This window comes from Aspergillus piperis, assembly GCF_003184755.1.
Source record: "Aspergillus piperis CBS 112811 unplaced genomic scaffold BO85scaffold_8, whole genome shotgun sequence".
NCBI lineage: Eukaryota > Fungi > Ascomycota > Eurotiomycetes > Eurotiales > Aspergillaceae > Aspergillus > Aspergillus piperis.
The window spans coordinates 1330299-1350305 of NW_020291598.1; the positions used below are offsets into that span (position 1 = coordinate 1330299).

General features: G+C 50.2%; 8 protein-coding genes across 8 annotated transcripts; 3 read left to right on the forward strand and 5 right to left on the reverse strand.

Moving 5' to 3' along the window:
* Window positions 1-983: 983 nt before the first annotated feature.
* BO85DRAFT_449266 (RNA-binding protein) lies at window positions 984-2393 on the forward strand. Its single transcript, XM_025660126.1, has 3 exons — window positions 984-1586; window positions 1666-1894; window positions 1971-2393. The coding sequence occupies exons 1-3, from the start codon at window positions 1064-1066 to the stop codon at window positions 2158-2160; spliced, it is 942 nt and encodes a 313-aa protein (XP_025516083.1). The 5' UTR covers window positions 984-1063; the 3' UTR covers window positions 2161-2393.
* A 328-nt stretch (window positions 2394-2721) lies between these two features.
* On the reverse strand, window positions 2722-3702 carry racA (putative Rho GTPase Rac; the record flags this gene model as incomplete). Its single annotated transcript, XM_025655988.1, has 6 exons — window positions 2722-2782; window positions 2838-3070; window positions 3130-3310; window positions 3390-3448; window positions 3574-3606; window positions 3670-3702. 6 exons carry the CDS (start codon window positions 3700-3702, stop codon window positions 2722-2724), a joined length of 600 nt encoding a protein of 199 aa, XP_025516084.1.
* Window positions 3703-6135: 2433 nt separating this feature from the next.
* BO85DRAFT_449270 (transcription factor domain-containing protein) lies at window positions 6136-8976 on the reverse strand. Its single transcript, XM_025660127.1, has 7 exons — window positions 8628-8976; window positions 8357-8463; window positions 7984-8289; window positions 7495-7932; window positions 7184-7449; window positions 6620-7129; window positions 6136-6569 (listed from the first exon to the last, which is right to left on the reverse strand). The coding sequence occupies exons 1-7, from the start codon at window positions 8865-8867 to the stop codon at window positions 6358-6360; spliced, it is 2079 nt and encodes a 692-aa protein (XP_025516085.1). The 5' UTR covers window positions 8868-8976; the 3' UTR covers window positions 6136-6357.
* A 630-nt stretch (window positions 8977-9606) lies between these two features.
* Window positions 9607-12549, forward strand: rgd1 (putative Rho GTPase activator (Rgd1)). Its single transcript, XM_025660128.1, has 9 exons — window positions 9607-9926; window positions 9998-10051; window positions 10134-10740; window positions 10793-11001; window positions 11057-11624; window positions 11677-11820; window positions 11874-11968; window positions 12027-12097; window positions 12149-12549. Exons 1-9 carry the CDS (start codon window positions 9765-9767, stop codon window positions 12258-12260), a joined length of 2022 nt encoding a protein of 673 aa, XP_025516086.1. The 5' UTR covers window positions 9607-9764; the 3' UTR covers window positions 12261-12549.
* Window positions 12550-13101: 552 nt separating this feature from the next.
* Window positions 13102-14220, reverse strand: BO85DRAFT_459332 (uncharacterized protein; the record flags this gene model as incomplete). The annotated part of the gene is made up of 3 exons (XM_025661646.1): window positions 13102-13597; window positions 13673-13780; window positions 13850-14220. The coding sequence occupies 3 exons, from the start codon at window positions 14218-14220 to the stop codon at window positions 13102-13104; spliced, it is 975 nt and encodes a 324-aa protein (XP_025516087.1).
* An 84-nt stretch (window positions 14221-14304) lies between these two features.
* BO85DRAFT_397118 (uncharacterized protein) lies at window positions 14305-16062 on the forward strand (the record flags this gene model as incomplete). The annotated part of the gene is made up of 5 exons (XM_025657013.1): window positions 14305-14352; window positions 14639-15304; window positions 15373-15428; window positions 15482-15629; window positions 15720-16062. 5 exons carry the CDS (start codon window positions 14305-14307, stop codon window positions 15969-15971), a joined length of 1170 nt encoding a protein of 389 aa, XP_025516088.1. The 3' UTR covers window positions 15972-16062.
* A 773-nt stretch (window positions 16063-16835) lies between these two features.
* BO85DRAFT_487973 (translation initiation factor eIF1) lies at window positions 16836-17584 on the reverse strand (the record flags this gene model as incomplete). Its single annotated transcript, XM_025663494.1, has 4 exons — window positions 16836-16984; window positions 17041-17133; window positions 17243-17317; window positions 17557-17584. 4 exons carry the CDS (start codon window positions 17582-17584, stop codon window positions 16836-16838), a joined length of 345 nt encoding a protein of 114 aa, XP_025516089.1.
* Window positions 17585-18397: 813 nt separating this feature from the next.
* Window positions 18398-19459, reverse strand: BO85DRAFT_296673 (uncharacterized protein). Its single transcript, XM_025655312.1, has 8 exons — window positions 19295-19459; window positions 19166-19216; window positions 19060-19091; window positions 18973-18989; window positions 18895-18906; window positions 18742-18839; window positions 18660-18676; window positions 18398-18601 (listed from the first exon to the last, which is right to left on the reverse strand). The coding sequence occupies exons 1-8, from the start codon at window positions 19329-19331 to the stop codon at window positions 18521-18523; spliced, it is 345 nt and encodes a 114-aa protein (XP_025516090.1). The 5' UTR covers window positions 19332-19459; the 3' UTR covers window positions 18398-18520.
* Between the last annotated feature and the right edge of the window lie 548 nt (window positions 19460-20007).

Below are 20007 nucleotides of genomic sequence, written 5' to 3' on the forward strand. Positions count from 1 at the left end.
GCTTTTAGACAATGCAGTTAGGTTGGTAAGATGCGCTCCCACGAATCTGCATCTCGATCCATCTATCTGGATTATCTAATTAAGGATATAAATGACGAGACAAACCCACAATGTGGGATGGTTTCTGTAAATCAGCTGCGACTGGTGCAGTACATGACAAACTGCTTCCAAGCACACGGTACTTGTAGTATTCATGAGTACCTCCTGTCTATTTTATTGTAGGTTTGTAGTACCTATTGAATAGAACTATAAAGAGAAGATGATCAAGTTATAAGGGTTCGACTGGTATTTCTCTCCACTGCCGAAGAGGTACTTTTAGAATCGCATTATTCCATGACTATTGCATTTTGAGTAGCTCTGTAGAAATGTAGTTGTTGCATCACTCTGGAGAATCTATCATCCAAGACAAGTATGTAGGGTTAGTGATTTTATCACGGTTTCGAGATAATATTCTTATATCGGATATTGTTTGTAGATGATGTATGAGATTAGCTTATCTTAGGCTTATTGCTAGTAAGTACATAGTAGATAACTACTAGTGGTAAGTCCCAGTAAGTCTGTCTGCTTCCTTCAACTTAAGTAGTATAGAGACGTAGTAAGAAGGTAAGAAGTAGAGGGCAGAAAAGCCGAATACTACTTACTTATATACCCTATAGTCCAGTGAATCAACAAGCAAAACAAACCTGAATAGCATAAAACAAACCAATGAATAAACAAAAACAAAATCCATCAAATGAATAGAACAATGCAATGCACTTATCAATCTTATCAACCATCAATAAGCCCCACCACCAACAGGTGAATAACAATCACCCTACCCATACCATCCCCTCTCTGCCTCAGGCACCAACTACCTCCTCCTCCCAACCAGGCACCAAACCCAAACCATCCCATCTCGTCCAACCCCCACTCACCGCTCCGCATTTCCGCCCGGCAAAAAAAGGAAATTTCCAATGCCGCCGATCAATCTACTATTCTTGCGATCTCTTTCCCACACCTTTATTCCATACAATTCTTCACTACTTATATATATATTCCCCCTAATTCGATACCCTAATTCACAATGGGTGCAAGTGACAAGAAGCGCAAGCTCGCCGAGGAGGCTACCTCCCCCGAAGTGAAGAAGGCCAAGCGCGAAGACAAGAAGGAGAAGAAGGAAAAGAAGGAGAAGAAGGAGAAGAAGAAGGAGCGCAAGGTGGAGGAGGAGGTTGTTGAGGAGGTTCCTGTTGTTGAGAAGGAGGAGAAGGAGGAGAAGAAGAAGGATAAGAAGGAGAAGAAAGACAAGAAGGAGAAAAAGGAGAAGAAAGAGAAGAAGGAAAAGAAAGAGAAGAAGTCCGAGTCCGAGCCCGAAGCCATGGACGTCGACGAGACACCCGCCGAGAAAGAGCACGAGGCTGAGGCTGAGCCCGAGGTGACCAAGGAAGAGAAGAAGGAAAAGAAGGACAAGAAGGACAAAAAATCCAAGAAGGAGAAGAAGAAGCAGGAAGAAACGAATACCGAGGCGCAGCCCACCAACGGAGAGACCGAAGAGCCTGCTGAGCAGGAAGGTCAGAACAAGAAGAATGCGCGGTTTATCTGCTTCGTCGGTATGTGATTATCACACTTCCCTTATTCAACATACTTTCCCCGTCGTACGGGAATGGTGCTAACATCAATTCCTATTAGGAAACCTCCCCTACTCCGCCGACAAAGAGTCCCTCACCAAGCACTTCGAAAAGATCACGCCCGTTTCCGTTCGCGTAGCCACCCAAGTCGACAAGCCGACCAAGTGCCGCGGCTTCGGCTTCATCGAGTTCGACAACTACGACCGCATGAAGACTTGTCTGAAGCTGTACCATCACTCCATGTTCAACGATGGAAAGTACCCGCCGCGACGGATCAATGTTGAGTTGACGTGAGTCATACCCATACCCATACCCATCATACCCACTATTATTCCCCTACAGCAAATTGACATATTCACTATGTAGTGCCGGCGGCGGCGGCAACTCCAAGGACCGGAAGGAGAAGATCGAAGCCAAGAACAAGAAGCTGTTCGAGGAGAGACAGCGCAACGCCAAGGAAATCCAGAAGGAGAAGCAGCGGTTAGAGAAGGCCGAGGAGACGGGTGTGGATGATTATGCTCATATTCATCCTAGTCGGAGGCCCCGGATGGCTTAGACATAGCGGGATGATTGGTACTGGTGTTGTCTTTTGAACACATTGGATTGATTTAAAAAGTATCTTGTGATTTGGCTTGTTTGCTTAAGAGATATCCTCTTCCGTTTCTCTTCCTGTTTCTGATGTGCATGTTTTGGATGATGATGGTGAAGAAGTCAGGCACGGAATATAACATAGATCTGGATGATTACCCTACAATCGGAGATTTCATGTAGTAGCCAGGGACCAACTGTGGAAGTAAGATAAGATCTGCAATCCCAGAAACCCGTAAGTCACGTTCATTGAGTGGTATTGTATGGCATGTTACATCTTTATACTGCATTAAAGGGAGGCGAGGAGGGGGACAATGTGTGTGTGAGAGAGAGAGGCAAGGTTATCCTGAACCCGAAGAAAATAGAGAACAACATCAGGATCATGGCACCAAAAATGGACGAGGAACGGGGCACACAAGGCAAAAGGAGAAGAAGATCATCAAGATGGGGCCGGCACAGGCCCCGTAACCCAGACGCCGTATTAGTTGTTTATATTATTGGGAAGTCGAACATGTCCTTGGGGACAAATCTACAGAATCACGCATTTCTTGTTCTTCGGTTTGGCCGCCGGCCGGGGATTGAGGACAGCGCTATGCGAGGGTTAGTTCCTCCGTTCCAGTAGCAAATAGCTTCGGTCGAACATACCGAATCGCCTCGTCGAATACACTCTTCAGGTTGCGCTGCGTCAGGGCCGAACATTCGAGGTACTTGTGTGCCCGGATTTCCTTGGCCACAGCCAGAGCTTGTTCGTAGGAGACGGGCTCCATCTTTCGCTGTCGGAGCGCATCTATGGTACCACGGTCGTCTCGCAGATCGAGCTTGGTGCCGACCAGGATGATGGGGACGTTGGGGGCATGGTGTTCAATCTCCGGGAACCACTACATCCGTCAGGGTCAGTAAGCGGGCCTCCGATCGGCAGGGAAGGTGAAGGAAGCACCTTGGCTTTAACGTTGTCGAAGGACGGCGGGCTAACGATGGAGAAGCAGATCAGGAAGACGTCGGTTTGCGGGTAGGACAATGGGCGAAGACGGTCGTAATCTTCCTGTCCAGCAGTATCCCAAAGTCCCAAGCTAATCGGTCGGCCATCTACCATCACACTAGCGGTGTAGTTGTCAAATCTGGGGGGGCATCCGGTCAACACACGAGGTTCGCAGACAGACGAGGAGTATTCAGGGACCAAAGGGGGGGGGTACGGACACGGTAGGGATATATTCGCCGGGGAAAGCGTTGGTCGTGTACGAAATCAGGAGACATGTCTATTGATCGATTAGCAACAGCGATAACGAAATCGACCGATGTAGGAATAATCGAGAGGGGGGAGGGAGGAGGAGGAGGAGGAGGGGAGAGAGAGGTCGAGCTGGTTGAAAGGGGAGCGACGTACTTTTCCTACCGCACCATCACCCGTCACCACACACTGTACACCAGCGCACCGTTAGCCGCAGTCTGACAGACGGACACGCAGGTGGATGATGCTGACCTTGAGGGATTGAGTAGCTGGACCAGTAGCCATGGTCACGTCGAATTGGGAGGAGGGATGGGAGAATGGCCCTCGATAATATATAGGTACAGTAGTAGCGACGAGGTCGAGAGGGACGAAAAGAGGATTGACTTTATCGCAGGGGAGCTTAAAGCGACGGGGGTGGTGGTGGTGGTGGTTATGATCGAGTGTTTACTGAATAGTGGCTTGACGGGCGGAGAGACAAGAGGGACAACTCGAAAGCGGGTATCTGCGAAAGGGCAAGGCTAATGGTTGAACCGGTCAGGAGAATTCGTAACCCAGGCGGAGATAGACACGGATGAATATCGACACGAATGATAACCTCGAACCGTGCTGACGGAGCAGGAGGAGGGAGTCAAGAACGACAAAAAGTATAATGAGAAAATAGAGAGATAAAGAAAATAAAATGGGTAGACTGCACGCAGCACTGAATCAATCACACAGACAGACAAGAGGAAAAGACAATGGAAGGTGGATTTGGGGGAGGGGGAGAGAGAGAGGGAGAGGGAAGTTTAAGGGAGGAGAGGAAGAAGGTGAGTTTAGTTGGTTAGTTTTAGTTAGTTAGTTAGTCTAGTGGAGTGGATAAGGGAAAAGAGTAGGGAAGGGAGAGAGAAGAAGAGGAGGAAGACAGAAGACAGACAAGACAGACAGACAGAGAGACAGAGAGTAGCAAGATTAAGAGGGAGGGAGGGGGAGGCAAGAGTTGAATGGAAATGGATCAATCAGTTCCAGTTCGGCTTTTGGTGGAGAATAATCTCTTGGTTGGGGGATGGATGGATGGATGGATGAAGGGAACAAGAACAAGAAGAAGACCAGCAATAGAAACAACGACAATAATGATGGTAGTAGTTACTGACTGACTGGATAGCTCACCTTGCTGAAAAGATAGCCACTGGACAGGTATCACGGACTGTCACCAATCATGGGATTGAAGCCAAAGAAAGGGAAATAATGGATGGGGTCGAGTCTGTCTTGGTCGGTCTCCCTTAGTTAGTGTTGTTGCTGCTGCTGCTCAACTTACAATCTTTAGTTAACTAGTTAGTTAGTCTTGACTGACTACTAGTAACTGAGTACTTAGTAGTAGAGAAGATGGAGAGAGAGAGAGAGTAACTGATGGCTGGGAGAATCTTTGACCTGCCACCAATCAACTCCATCTCAACCAATCCCTGATTTCTATTCTACTATATAACTACTAACTAACTAAATAAATAGATATACTAATTATAATCATCACCAACCATTTATCTCGATCTTCCCCCCCTCCATCCCAGCGAGAAAACCAGAGAATAGATCTCCCAGGGAAGGAAGGCAAAGAGAGAGAGAGAGAGAGAGAGAGAGAGAGAGAGAGAGAGAGGGTTGGGTGATCGACCGCTGGGAGCCAAGGGACGGCGCTTGCAGACCTGCTGGTTCAGGGGGAAAGAACCAACTATAGTAAGTAGTAGTAGGTAGATAACTACCAACCGCGCATTTCATGACTCTGGATCCGGGATCCAATCGTCTACTGTTTAACTCCCTAACCCACGGACCATATTCCATCCCATCCCATCACCTTCTCTATCCCCAACTAGTTAAACGTCTGACCGCCACCATCACCACCACCATCACCACCACCACCACCAACCAACCGACCAACCCAAGCACAGACAGTAACTAAACTAAAGTACGGAGTACTCCGTACAGTAGTAAGTACAGCAGTAAAAAATTTCTATTATTAGAAATAGAAAGAATCACCCCAGCCAGCCTAGATACACTACCTACAGATGCATCCTACTTACAGTAGGATGAAGCGCCCTTGTTCCCGGTCGCCCTTCCGATCGAATAGCAGTCCGTCCTGAAGGTCGCGCCTAATTCTGGGCGGCATCTGCAATGCAAGCCCTGGGGGGGTTTTCATCACCCGATTTGTCGCGTGGCATGAGGGTATTATTTTACATTTATTTTTTCTTATCCCTGATCATTATTTTTCCTGGGAAGGAAGGACTACTAGTACTACTACTGTATGGTACTTTGGGATTTGGTCTCGTGATGATGGTTATGGTGACATCGATAAGTAGTGCTTATACTGTAAGTAAGTACTACCCTGGATCGGGTCGGGCCTATCCCGACAGTAAGTAGTACTAACTAAACTATCTATCTACTTGTCAACCACCATCATTGTCATCATTACATAGTGCCGATCTGGCAAAGTCAAATTTTGTGATCTGAAATAAACTATAGCCATGGTAGTTTAGCTCTGCAATGATGTTTTCTGAACTATAGTCAACTTTTGTCTCTATCGGCCTGTCAGGATTGTATGAAGCCTTGAAGATAAGAACAAGGCCTCTGTGGAGAGACTGTCCCCCAAGTTGTGACCTGTCTAATAGTACTCACTGGGTGACACAAATACTGCTACAGTAGTACTCCGATCCGTCATCTCTAATAGATACCATCCCGTCTAGCTAATTTCAACGCTATCAATTCTCAATGGTATCTAGTGGGAACGTCATAAGCATGAACATATGTACAGAACAGCGTACAAGGTATCCACAGAAATCTAAATGCCCCTCCTCCTTTTTCCTCTCCTCATCGTCCATCCTATCCCCGATTTTTGGTTTTTGTGAGTACACTGCTGTCAATTCGCATGAAACAGAAACTCCCACCGACGCCTGAAATGCAATGCGCGATCTGGTCCTACATGACCGGGGGCGCAACAAATGTGTCCGGGATTCCATCAAACACCCAGTTGAGCGAATCGAACACCTCCGAAAATCCGGCCTCACTGATGAAGGCCCCTTGATCGAAGTTCGGGGGGTAGATCAACCCTGGGTCCGCCAGCGCCTCTTCCTGCTGCTGCCGGGTCATGGGGCCGGCCGTCGCGGGAAGACTAGGGTTCGCCATGGTAGCTATCCCAGGTTAGTGGATACGATCCTCATCGTGACTATGATGGACATACCTTGCGGGTCCTCAATGCTCTTCATTGGGCGGAATCGCTGCCGCCAACGCCAGACAGTGTCATAGACATGACTCATGCTCATCCGGCAGCGCACCTTCAGCTGCAGGGCGTCCTCTCCCGCCGGGCCCTCGGGGCTGCCCGCATTCCACATCTGCGCCAGAATGTCTGCCAGTCGCACTGGACGGTCGTGGTCCATGACACTAATTCTCCTAATGGCCGAGATGGCTCCATTAAACAACAACTTCCCATGTTCGAAGTCGATGTGACGTCGGAAGTCACTCTTCAGCAGCTTCATGAGGGCAAATGCGGCGGACACAATCATCTGCAGAATGTAGTTGGTGGCGTGCCCGATAAGCTCGCCAGGTAGGGTTTCCAGATCGAGCACACGACCGAGGAATGACGTTGTTGCGATGAATAATTTCGTCAAATCATCACTTCGTGCGCTAGAGCCTAGGAATACAAAGTATCGTAGATGCAGCTCAGCTGCTCGTAGATGGATCATATTAATGTCTGTGGAGCAAGTTAGTATCCGCCAAACAATATCAAAGCACCCGGACAACTCACTGGAAATATCGCGGCCAAATTCAACCTCCATGTCCCGAAGCTCATTCTCCAGAAGCTGCACAATCAGCAATTTCTCTGAGCTAATGAACTCCACCGGGTCAGGCTTGCTGCTGTATAGTGCTTTGGTTACACGGTCGCAGAACTTCTCAATACGCAGTCGAGTCTTCAGGTCTTCAGAAGGCTGGTAGTCTGCATCTCGAAGCGATGCGGGCTCGAGTGCCCAGTCGTAGATGGTTGACGGTGGTTGTCCGTATCCGGTGGCGACGCTATTACAGTTAGCAGACGCTAGCAATAAGGGTAGGCAGACTTACTTCTGAGCCACAATGTTACAAATGACCCACGTCTGCAGACGATCCTTGACGGCCTCGCCTTGGACCTCCATCCGGAAAGTGGTGAACTCCTCCGCCTGAACTGGGCGGTGCAATCCAAGTTGCATGGAAATCTGCATCATCAACCCGCTAAGCATAAAGGTAGCATCAGTCCTTTGACTGGTAGTAGGCAATGGCCAGGTGCAGAGAAGACAAAGAGCCTTGACCACACGGTAGTCTTGGGGAACACCGGTAATGGTAGACCAAAGCAGTCTGCTGAAAGGCCCCGAGAGTGCGCTCAGGAGGCCCGGCTCCGAGGGCGCTCGTCGGCTAGCGACGCAGATGATAGACCAGGCTTGCAAAGGACAACGGCGCAAGTACTCATCCGGAGGCTTCTGCGGATTCAACAAGGGAAGAAACGGATGATAGTACTTAAAGAACCTGGTCGCCTGTAAGCTACAGTAGCATAAATAGGTAGAGCAGGTATATTACTGTTCAAATAGACGGGCAACCCTTGTCCTGGACAGTGAGACATCTTCCAGCCTCCATGGATTATCATCTTGGGAAAGAATAGACCCATCTCTGTGCATGGTCAAAGGGGTAGCCATAGGCTGAGGCTCCAGCGGCGCCGACAGCGGCCGCGCCCTGCTCGCAACTGCCGCATCAGGAGGACAGAATACATCCTCGGAACACTGGGAGAGCTCGTCGCTGCCATTGGCTTCTACAGACTGCGACTGATCACCAGTAGCAAGCCGCCGCCGGAGCTCTGCGATCTCCCGTTCCATCTCAGCATTACGCCTGCAAATATGACTGGTCAGGAATCATGAGGTCCAATAGGGAGAGGGGATCGAAGGTGAGAAGCTACCTCCGTTTCGAGATGCGTTTAAAAGTGGGCTCGACTTTGCATTCTATCTGAAGCCGGCGGCAGCGCGAACAAGCGTCCGCCGGAGTCTGCACAATATCGCATCGAAGCTGTGAAATCGACAAGGTCCATGTTCAGCCAGTCGTATAGATGAGATAAGATGGGGCGAGTGGAGGAAGGAAGCTAAGCATCAATAGTGATATGCATAGATCCTCTCATCCGAGACACAATGGGAGAAAGTATGCCGACAGGCCGGAGATCGAGATTAGCTTACCTTTTGCTGTTTACACTCATTACAGGCCTTTCTACAGCCACCCCTCCGCTTGCCCGTGATGGCGGGGATCTTCTCCATGCCGCAAGAGTCTAAATTTTTGGAGGCGAAGTCGAAGCCAGTCACCGGCCGGGGCAGCCTCGGGGTGCTCCGAAGGTCGCTAGAGGAGGCCGGGGGAGTTATCAGATTGGCATGCGTCGCCAACCCAGTCGGTGCGAGGACACCCCGGAACTCCAGATCCATCAGTATAAATCAAGAAACATCCGACGGTCTTGGAACCGCGGGACCCGTTAACACATGCAAAATGATGAGCGCAATCAGATAGGAAACCAGCGTGCAGGTGCCGGAAATCGGCAGAAAACTTTGGGTGGGTTTTGGTGGGTGACGGAGGAAATCTCTCGCGAATCTCGGCGGTTGATGGCAGCTGAGTCAGCTGGGTGGCTGCCTGGTTTTGAAGTCACCAATTAACTAGTAACTATAAAGATAGTAACTGGATGACGGAACGAGTTAGCATCTTTCAATCCAATCCAGCAATTTAGTTTTGATCAATGTAAGCTTATTGAAGTACCCATGGTACATCCCATGATCCACTCTGGATACGCAAATTATACCAAGTATTATCTAGAACAGATCATCGGTATCTGACATTCCAGACATGTGACGTAGGTGCATATTGATTCTGCATAAAAATATTGAAGAGTCATTTAATTTCAATAGTTAAATCCAATAGTTACGGAGATAAGTTATTATTCATCAGAATTATGATGGAAATAATGATGTAAGTGACAAAATTATCAATCAAGGAAGTAGTAACTAGTTAGGGAGTAGATCAATGCAGTAAGTAGTAGCCTACGGTAAGGAACAAAACGCAATCAGGAACCAGTGACTGACGACTCAGCCACACACACACCACCTCAGCCTCCCCCACGGCAGCCTTACCCGGAATAGCAACTCTCCAGCTGTCGGGAGTTCGTAGGCTTCCGCAATTACCCCCGAGCTTCTTACTATCCACCACTATCAAACTATATACCCACTCCCACTCCCACCCCTTCCCCCTCCAACTTACCGTTTCAGTACATCTGTGCTTCTTCTATCTTCTCGCTCATTAGTCGCCTTAACGCCTTTCCCGCACAACCCCCCATGGCAGACTCCGCTTTACACGATAGTCCAGCGCATGACCCCGATGCGCCACCATCGAGTGCCGGCTCTACCGGCCACCCCGGAGCTCTAGAGCCCCGTCCCGGCCCAGCCCCTATGTCGGAAGAATTGAAGGGTCGTCTGGACAAAGTTGTCTACTCAGATGTGCGTGATGTCTATGGCATGTTTATGAGTTAGGTCATGACATACTGATGGGAAGGTCCCCTCATTTATAGATCGGTGTCACCACTCTCCTGACCCGACTAAAGCAAAGTGTCTCCTCGGCCAAGGTGCGTTTCAGGTTCCACCCCCACCGCTGTCAAGTAACAGAGAAAGCACACGGACGCTAATCGATGACGCCAATGGCTACAGGATTTCTCTACTTTTCTCAAGAAACGCTCATCCCTGGAAGAAGAGCATGCGCAAGGCCTGCGGAAGCTCTCTCGTTCCCTTCACGATTCTGCGTACCGCAACGAGAACCGCCAAGGTACTTACAGTCACAATTACAATGAACTCAATCGTTTCCACGACCGCATGGCGGACCACGGACTTCAGTTTTCCGTGTCTCTGCAGCAGATGGCCGATGATCTCAACGAACTCGCGTCCACTATTGAAAAGGGCCGTAAGCAATGGAAGCAGACCGGATTGAGTGCGGAGAAGAGGGTATTGGAAGCGGAAACTTCCGCGGAGAAGGCTAAAGCAAAGTACGAATCGCTTGCCGAACAATACGACCGGGTCAAGACTGGTGATAAGCAGGGTGGAAAGTTTGGCTTGAAGGGTCACAAGTCGGCTGCGCAGCATGAAGAAGAGCTGCTGCGCAAGGTTCAGAACGCTGACTCGGACTATGCTTCCAAGGTCCAGGCTGCACAGTCGGCGCGACAGGAGCTGGTTTCGACCCTGCGACCTGAGGCGGTAAAAAACATTCAGAAGCTGATTGCGGAATGCGATTCTGGTCTCACACTGCAGTTGCAGAAATTCGGTGCGTTCGAAGCCCACACTTCGTTGCATGATCCATGCTAACCACTTTGTAGCAACCTTTAACGAGAAGCTGCTTCTTGGACAAGGTTTAGCCATCAGCCCATTGAAAGATGGCTCGGCCAACCCTGCTCTTGCTCCAAAGAGCTTGTATGAAGTCGTTTCTCAAATTGACAACGAGAAGGACTTCAACGAGTACGTTCTCAGCCATGAGCGGAACCCTGCTGCTGTGACTTCAGACCAAATTCAATACAAACGTCATCCGGTGAGTCCTGCATGTACCGATGCCAATATGTTCTTAGCTGAGTCTTGCATACCAGACACTTGGAGGATCATCTTCCGGGCCCGTTGTGCCTGCCTCGCAACCGACCACGCAGAATAAGCGCCAGTCAATGTTCCTGCCTCAATCATTCTCGCAATCAAACCTCCTTTCTTCTACTCCGGCATCGTCTCAACCCTCAGCACCAGCACCAGTGTCTGCTCCGGCTCCAGCTCCGGCGCCGGCGCCGGCACTTGCTTCTCCGCCAGCCACTGAATCATTGCCATATCCACAAAACCCTGATTCATACTCGTCTCCGCCTTTTCAGCCTCCCTATCCCACATCGAGATCTGAGCAACATCACTTGAATCAAGCTCCTGCGCTACCGGCGAAGACGCCGCTGGGACCAACTGGGAATGGCTTCCAGCCTAGCCCTAACCTTCCTCCTTTGAAGCCGGTGTTTGGCGTATCTTTGGATGACCTATATACCCGGGATGGGACAGCCGTTCCAATGATTGTATACCAATGCTTCCAGGCTATTGAGCTTTTTGGATTGGACATGGAGGGTATTTATCGACTTTCTGGTAGTGCCACTCATATCAGCCACATGAAGGCGCTGTTCGACAATGGTGCGTTGGCCTCTCGAGTCACTAGGAATGAGCCCTAACTAACGAACGGCAGATTCATCGCAAGTCGATTTTACCAACCCAGAGAACTTTTATCATGATGTTAACAGTGTCGCTGGGCTTTTGAAGCAGTTCTTCCGGGACCTGCCGGACCCGCTGTTCACATCACATTTCTACAACGACTTCATTAATGCGGCCCGTAAGTAACCTTAACCAAGACTGTATGACTTTGCGCTAACCACTCCTATCTAGGCATCGATGATGACATCCAGCGCCGTGATTCACTCCATGCGCTAGTTAACAACCTTCCGGATGCTCATTACGCTACGTTGAGGGCTTTGATACTGGTATGTCTACTAACTCAGCCCTGCCCTAATTGAAGACCTGTGAATTAACACACTGCAGCATCTCAACAAAATCCAAGAGCATTACACACAAAATCGGATGAACGCAGGAAACATTGCCATCTGTTTCGGGTAAGTCGTGACAGTCTTTCCCTCTCTATCTTGCCGACTAACAACCCCCAGACCCACCCTCATGGGTGCCAATTCTGGCGGCAACATTGCAGATGCCGGCTGGCAGGTCCGAGTCATTGAGACTATCCTAGTCAACACTTTCCAAATCTTTGACGACGACTAGATATATCGTCTCTAACATTTGACCCGCAAGTTACTGAACGGACCCAACCTCGCAGTTCTTGTTGCTGCCCCTAATCTTACGCGAATACCACGTTTCCCATTTTGCTACGATTTAACCGCCTCCATTCTTGTTCTTTATTTATTTCCATTGTTCTTGCCAATCCCAGCTATTACTACAATGTGTACATAGTATTTCCCTTGGGATGGGTAGGCCGCTGTGATTACTGTTTTTTCCAAGACTTCGATACCAGGATACGAAACAGTACCCAACTAATCATCTCCAAAAACCACTAAAACCCCAACTGTAAACCCCAAAAGGTAGTCATTGAAGTGTAAATAATTACAAGACTCAAATTGGTGAGATAATAGCCAATCAGATATAGTACAGAATTGCAGCGAGAATGATATGCTATGAGCCCAGATATAGTCCGTCTGTCGTCAAAGACAAGGAACAAACGACGAACACAAAAGCGCGCAAGGATCAATCGACTGCATGGTATCGGGTAGTTCTCAATAACACATGATAAGAATCGAATTGGATGCGAAGCAGTAAGATGATTCCGCAGCCAACGGCAGATGCAAGAGGATTGGGGGGAGGGGAGGGGGAGATGATGTGTAGTAGTAAGTAGTAATAGTAGCAGATACCAAGCTAACAGATGAACACACTTTTATGCTGTGCTTCGTCACTGTGTATCAATACAATGCAATGCGGGCCTTGCGAACCACACACGGCCCTTGTTTGCTGGTTCAAGGAGTGGCCCCTAAGTGGAGAGGAGGCTTGGGTTGCACTCAGGTCTTGTTACAAATGGTGGGTTGGGTTTCAGGATCGGATGTTGACTGGCTTATTTCTTTCCAGTCATCGTCTCCTTCATGGCCTCCATGCGGTCTGCCAGGCTCATGCCACGGGCGAAGAAGGGACTCTCCAGGTCTTCCACGGTCGTGGGGGTAGCGTGACCCCAGACGCGCCATTGGTCTTCCTCACCGGACCAGCGGAACTGCTGGATGACGAGGTATTCGGTGCAGTCCTGCTGCTTGGTGTTGTTGGCCACGGCGGTGCTGTCAGCGGGGGCACCGTTGGGAGATGCTTTGGTCGTGCCCTTTGACTGGCGGCTGGTGATGCGCAGGACGACCTGGCGAACTCCGGAGTTGGGGAGTTCGGGGATCTGAGTCGCACGATCCGACATGACGCGAACACCGGTGAAGTAGGTGCCCGGGGAGCGAATGTAACTGTCCAGGTTCCAAGTGACACGCTCGCCCTTGGGACGAGCAGCGATGCGGGCGCTCAGCTGGTTGGCAAGACCGGTGCAACACACCTTGCGCAAGGTAGAAGTATCGCCGCTATGTTTCGCGAGGATTGTTAATGAGTTGTATGGGAGAAGATGATGTCGTGGGACGAGTGGACTGAACACTTACGCGGCAAATGCAGTGTACATCTTCTGATGGTATCCGGCAGCAATTTGTCGACGCTCTCTCAGTCTAAGTGCAAGGCCCTTGTTGAGCCATTTGCAGTAGGCGAGGATTCTGGTATATTGTTAGCAGCTCGGACGTTGGCAGCCATTGAGCGGCGGTCCTGAAGGGACAGGGACTCACCCAACAAAGTTCTGAAAAGCCGACTTGATCCACAGCCATTCCATATGTAAACGCTCCGAGGGTTGCTGGAAGATGGAGGGCATGTCTCTCCAAAGCGGCCGGATGAAGGTGCCCGGCAAAAGTCCGATATCCTGGGGAAGATCCGTCCTAGGCATACCCCTACCCCGGGTTCGCATACTAGGTTGAGCGGGCGATGGCATGGAGATGTTCTGAGGCATGCCGCGGAGGCCAGCACTGCGCTGAGAGGATTGGGAAAGGTATCGGCGTTGGCATGGTGTAGCAATGGCCGGACCGGAGTGGAAGGCAAAGAAGGGAGTGTTGCTGGATCGAATGGCCGAGAAAACGGGGCCCTTGGACAGCGAGGACGCCATGACGAGAGTAGGCGGCCAGAGGGAAAACCTCGACAGACGGGACAGAGCAAGACGCAGAGGCCGGGGTAGAGCTGGACGCAAGAGATGAAGCGCGAAAACGAAGCCAAAGAAATTCCGCCGAGCGGCCCCGGGGTCACGTGGCGGGTGGTTCTCCGCCGCGAGACTCGCCTTTTGGCTGATTTGGCTTCACTTGGATTGAAGTCTTCCCATGCACTTTCCCGCCTGTCGTGCATCTCCCCCAGCGTCCTTTCTCGGCCTTCTCTCTCGAACGACAGGAGGAGCGTGTGCTCATTGATTCGGACTTGCCCTCCGTTGCGTTTCCCAAGCATTACCGACCGCCGCGGACATAGCACCGCCTACCTGATTGTTTCGTGGAGTTTCGCCGTGCACCAAACAGAGAATCTACTATACCGCTTAGGGGTCCGATCAGAGACAATTTAGCTCTGGACCTACCACTACCACCAACTCTTTCTCGTCGGATCTGCCTGCCGCTTATTCGGGTAATATTTGCGTGACGGCCGCATATGCCGGGGTATTAAGGCTGGCTCCTCCTTATCGTGATGCTGCTTCTCCATCCTTCTCAACGTCTCATGCCCGGTCGTCTTATCCTGAACCTGACTTGATTGCTTCGCTGTCGGATTCCATTCCCACGACCCCCAACTCCTCCTTCTATACTACTCTGGCTTCCATACTCTCAAAAGTGGATTCCAACGATAAAGCCGTGGCCCCCTCCTCCGCCCCCTCGACCGTCGTTCCGCCCTCCCCGGCCTCCTCCACCTCCCCCACTCCTAGTATCAACGATGCTGGTCATTCGGTCCCTTCTGCCCTTCATCCCCGAGTGGCCGTCATTCTAGGAGTTGATCGGAAATGGTATTTGCCTTTACTGATCTGTCGCGCGCTGAGCACCGTGCCCGCCGCGTGGTGGGGGCTCCGGTGTGCTTTCACCTTCCTGGCCGAACTGCTGCATATTCGACCAGGCATAGGACATGAGGGGTGGGCGGCGGCGATTGTCGGGAGTGTTAGTCAAGACTGGGATGTTGAAAGACGATTCCGGGTAACCGAGGTGGCCTTGGCTATTATGTGGGTATGTGATAATCTCTCCTCTCTTCTCTGAGCATTGTATTGGGAGAGAAGATCTAACTATGATTACAGTGCAGTGCATCCGCGTATCTTTCCTACTTTTTTGCTGATTGTATGATGTCTCGATGGTATGCATCCTCGGATCCTGACCTTCATGTGATTTTCCCACTAACCTTCCCAGGCTTTTGAACTATACCCCACCAGCTGTTGTTATTCGTCTCCTTACTACAAACGGTTTGATTGCTTATATCACTTCTTGGGTCCTCTACCTCTCCGGAGCTTCGTCCGACCCCCGTTGTCTTTTACCCGCCTGGATATCCATTACCACTGTAAGCTTTCTGAACCAACCCTTGTTGCATAGATTCCCCTCGATAATCGGAATGTGTCAAACTAACTCCTCCCCCTTTCTTCCAAATCAGACCCTTACCTTCCTTTATCATGCTACCCAGAATCACGCGACCATCAAGCGTGAAACCGCAGCTGCACTTCTCGTCGTGGCTGTCGCCAGTTTCGTCAGCATGTCATCGCTTCTCCTTCAGTTGCATCTGACGCGAGAGAATGAGCCCGAGGTGCCCGTTTTCGTCATCACTCGCAAGCTTTGGGATTGGGCTGTGGCTATCTTCCTTCGTATGCGAGTGTCGGATGGGCGGGCTCCACTTGGGGAATTGTAAGCTAGAAGGGACCAGTTTTATCGACAGATGTACAGCGGCGCAATGCGTGCTTCTATAGACTAGCTATTATTTCAATCGTGTACCCTCTTGCGCTAAACAACATTCGTAGATAGCTTAAATCTACGACACAGCGACTGTGTACTCCCTTGCCTGAAAGACACATGCGTAAGAATGGTTAAAACTACGAAAACTACGAAGATGAGAGTAGGAGGAAGAAAGATTGGAACCGAGAAGAAAAAAAGAGTAGTTCACCAAAACCATTCCGCCAGGAATGAAAGTTCATTCTCGAGCAAGGATACGGTAATGACAGTTGAAGGCGGTGATGCAACACACCAACGATTAGAACATTTAAAGAATAACGAGTGATCGAGACCAAGCCTCCCCATCCTTTAATCAACCCTTGCAACAAAGCAGGCCGATATTTGTCCTTTCACGTACTGGTGGCCACACGAAGCCAAGCAAAAGACACGACACAGAAGAAGTAGAAAACAGAAGAAGTAAATCATCTATGAAGATATTGGGTATCTACCAACGCCTTGTTCCGTCATTATCCCATTCCAGATGTAGCAGTCGAGTCAGGGAAGCCAGACCCACTGGGCCTCTTTCCATTGCCTAGTCGCGAATGGAAAGATGACCAACTTGATAGTGCATCAATTCGACAAAAGGCCCAAGTCCAGTATTCCGGGCAAAGAGCGGTAGTAGCAGCAGACAATATATTAGACCGAACAACCCTCGTGGCAGTGGCGGGGACCGCAATGCCACATCAGAAGGAGGGCAGGTGGACACATATTGTCCCCTGCCGCACCGCTCTGAGGGAAACGTAGACTGGGAAGAAGGGACCGGAACGGGGGCGTGGCGTCTGGCTTAGAAACCGTGGACCTTGATGGTCTTGGCGTCCAGCTCGAGACCCTCCTTCTTGTCGGTCAAGAACTCCTGAACATCTTTACGCTGATCTCCCTGCAGCTGAATCACCTCTCCCATCTCAGTGTCGTTGACGATGGTGCCATTGCAGGCTGAAAGGGTATGTTAGTGACATGGCGATGTACGTAGGCAGTAGGCGACAACATACCGAACTTCTTCTTGATGACCTTCAAGATCTTCTTCTGATCGAACTTCTTAGGAAGACCCTGGACGGTAGTCAAGGTCTTACGACCATTGCGCTCTGTAGACATATACATGTTAGTCATAGGTGGATGGTGAGATAGCGTGGCGCCACCAGCGACGATGACAGGGTGAAGGCACCACGTGGGAGGGACAACAATAGTACATACGTTGAATCCGTATATGGATGTAATTTTGAGACTGTTTAGTCTCGCCGGTGTCTTCGTCAGCTTCGGCGAAGGGGTCTGTGGAAGAGCACGTGTCAGCCTCAGGCTCTCATGACCAAATATTACCCCGCCAACTTGTGACGCAGTTGGACAAGGACAACCCTGGCTACACAGCCAAGCCTTAGCAGACACAGTCTGCTTCACAATGATCTTTTCAAAAGACCATCGCTAGGAAGACCAACATCTGCTGCGGGCAGTGCTGCGGGCGCCTGGGGACGATGTCCACAGAAGGGGGGGGAGGTGGCGAAGCGACTCACCGAAGGTCTTAAGGTTTTCGATGGACATAAACTCGGCCTTTCGTCGTAAACGGCCCTTAAAAGCGGTGTATAGGAAGTGAGCGAGGGAAGAGAATTAGATCTCTGTAGAAATCGAAGTGATCGTAGAGTCTTGGGAGACTTGGAGTTGGAGGTTCAAAAGTGGATGAGGTGGTGGTCGGGAAGGAAACAGGAAGAAGAACAGAAGAGCCTTTTGAGGGGCGCGGCGTTGCCTTAGCGCCCTTGTGGGGGAAGGCGGTGTGCCCGTGACTAAGCCCTCTTTCCCCCCCTTCCAGCGCGGTGATCTGGTACGTTCCATCCATGACTGGCCCGTCTCCTAGGTTCAAGGTTCATTCTGATTGCTACCCTTTAGCTTTTTGGCGGGCTGAAGAGGCGTCGCGCTTCTAGACAAATGTTATAATTGGGTTTCCAAATCGGGGCGCTGATTGGACATCGGTGGCAACCGCCAAGGGCTCTCTCCTCTCCCTCCTTCCGTTTTCCCCGGCCTCCCCTCATACATACGTAGATTCTACGCAGTGTTGAGCTTGTCTATTGCTGTCTAACATATGATTTACATGGCAAATCCGGCATGCCAAGCTCATGCCATACACGTGCACCGAAGCCTGAGACACAGGACCCCTGAAATGTGTTGTGGACGGCTAGTACGGCATTTCGCTCGCCACAGTAACTTTGGCAATCAAACTATGTTCAGGCCTCTCTAGAGAGATAATGATAATATTATGGCAATTGAGGTATTAGGATGTTCATACAGCATCACAATCTCGCCCTGTACAGAAAAGTAAATGACAGGTGGCCGAAGGGCTCTGGACTGTTCATGTCCTTCCTCGTTCTACTACCGTCAAACCCAACTTTTCAACTCTTCCCTTTTTAATGCGAACTGAAAAACTTCGTGGTATTATAGTGTATCGAAACTCGTCGGCAATGGTATCACAGAAACGGTTGTCGCTTAAGGGGAAGGAGTGGTGGAAGCAGTAGCGCCCGGCGCAGCGCGCGCATTCTGGGGAGGCAGGAAGATGGGGAAGTAGGTCTATAGAATGCACATTAGAGAGGATCCTATCGTTCGTCAGGATTTTCCGGCAACATACAACCACCAAAGCCATCACTATAAGCGCATGCAGCAGTTAGTTCACGAGTCCCTTGTAGCGAGGGCAGAATGTGTACACGTACAGGACATCAAGACGGACATGTAGGCCGGAGTCGAAGCAGTTCTCTTCTGGTCTGGAGTCTCACCGAGCCAGGACTGAAGCGAGAAAACGAAGGAGACCCTGAGTTGACTCAAGTTAGCCAGCTGTTGAAACGTTGGAGATGCTATTGACCTACCATCCGATCATTCTGCGCGCGCGAGCTTTGTTAGAATATACTCACACCGACAATTGAGGCAATAGAGCTTGCGCTCACCTATTCCTGGTGAACATCTGCTGTAAGTGTTAGCGCGTCTGAAGCTTGAACAGGCACGATATCTTCAGATCAGGGTTCGCGACTGACCGCAGCCATAGGCATGGTGCTGGACATGGCGCCTGAATCGGGGCAATCAGCACATTGTCCTTGCTATCCCATCCACAATGTAATTCATCATCCATTCGTCACATACTAGACATGTCGGCCTCATCCTTGCTCTTGGGAGGGTCGATGTAGGGGATGGCTAGTAGTCGGCGTCGACGTCAGCGAACACGCTCAAAATCGGAAGCTGAATATTTCGATAGTAGGACGTAATACTTACCGAGGTCCAACCTCCGCATGTCCTTTTTAGATGCCATATTGTCGCTTGATACTCCGAGGCTACTGCACAGGCCGTGAAAGAGGTACCTTCGTTCAGGTTGAGAGACAGGCGAACAGGCCAACCAAGCGATGGGTGACGCCAAGACCAAAGCGGAAAGGCTGCCCGGATCCGAGGTTTATCTCCCCCGGATGATAAGTTGTCTCATTAGATTATCCCATTATGAGTTCGCGAACGCATTGGCGACCGAAAGACGATCGCAATCAGAGCTAGCTTCTAGCTATCTCTTAACGAATGCTACGTACGTATTATATTAACTATTGGACTAGCGAAAACCACACTCAAGACGTGTGATTGCTTAGCTCCGAGGCCGGGCACCTTTAGATTAGCGTACTTAGTCCCCTTCGGAGGACAGCTGTAGAGATGAGGGACCAGACAGAGATCCCTTCGGAGATCACTCATCTTCGGGTTGAGCCGTATCAGAACACTCAGGTCAGCCTGCTCTGTACTTCTGATCAACTAACTTTAAGCGATAGGGGCGATCAACAGTGATACGGTCGGCGATTGGAATCAAGATCAGCTCAGGTGTCGTAAACACCACCGCCCTCCCACTTCTGACCGGGCGGGCGATACAAGATACACACGCATGCACGGTGCTTTCTGGAAAAAGATACACCAAATGATAAGAAAATGGAGAGTCTCACGACTGATCTATC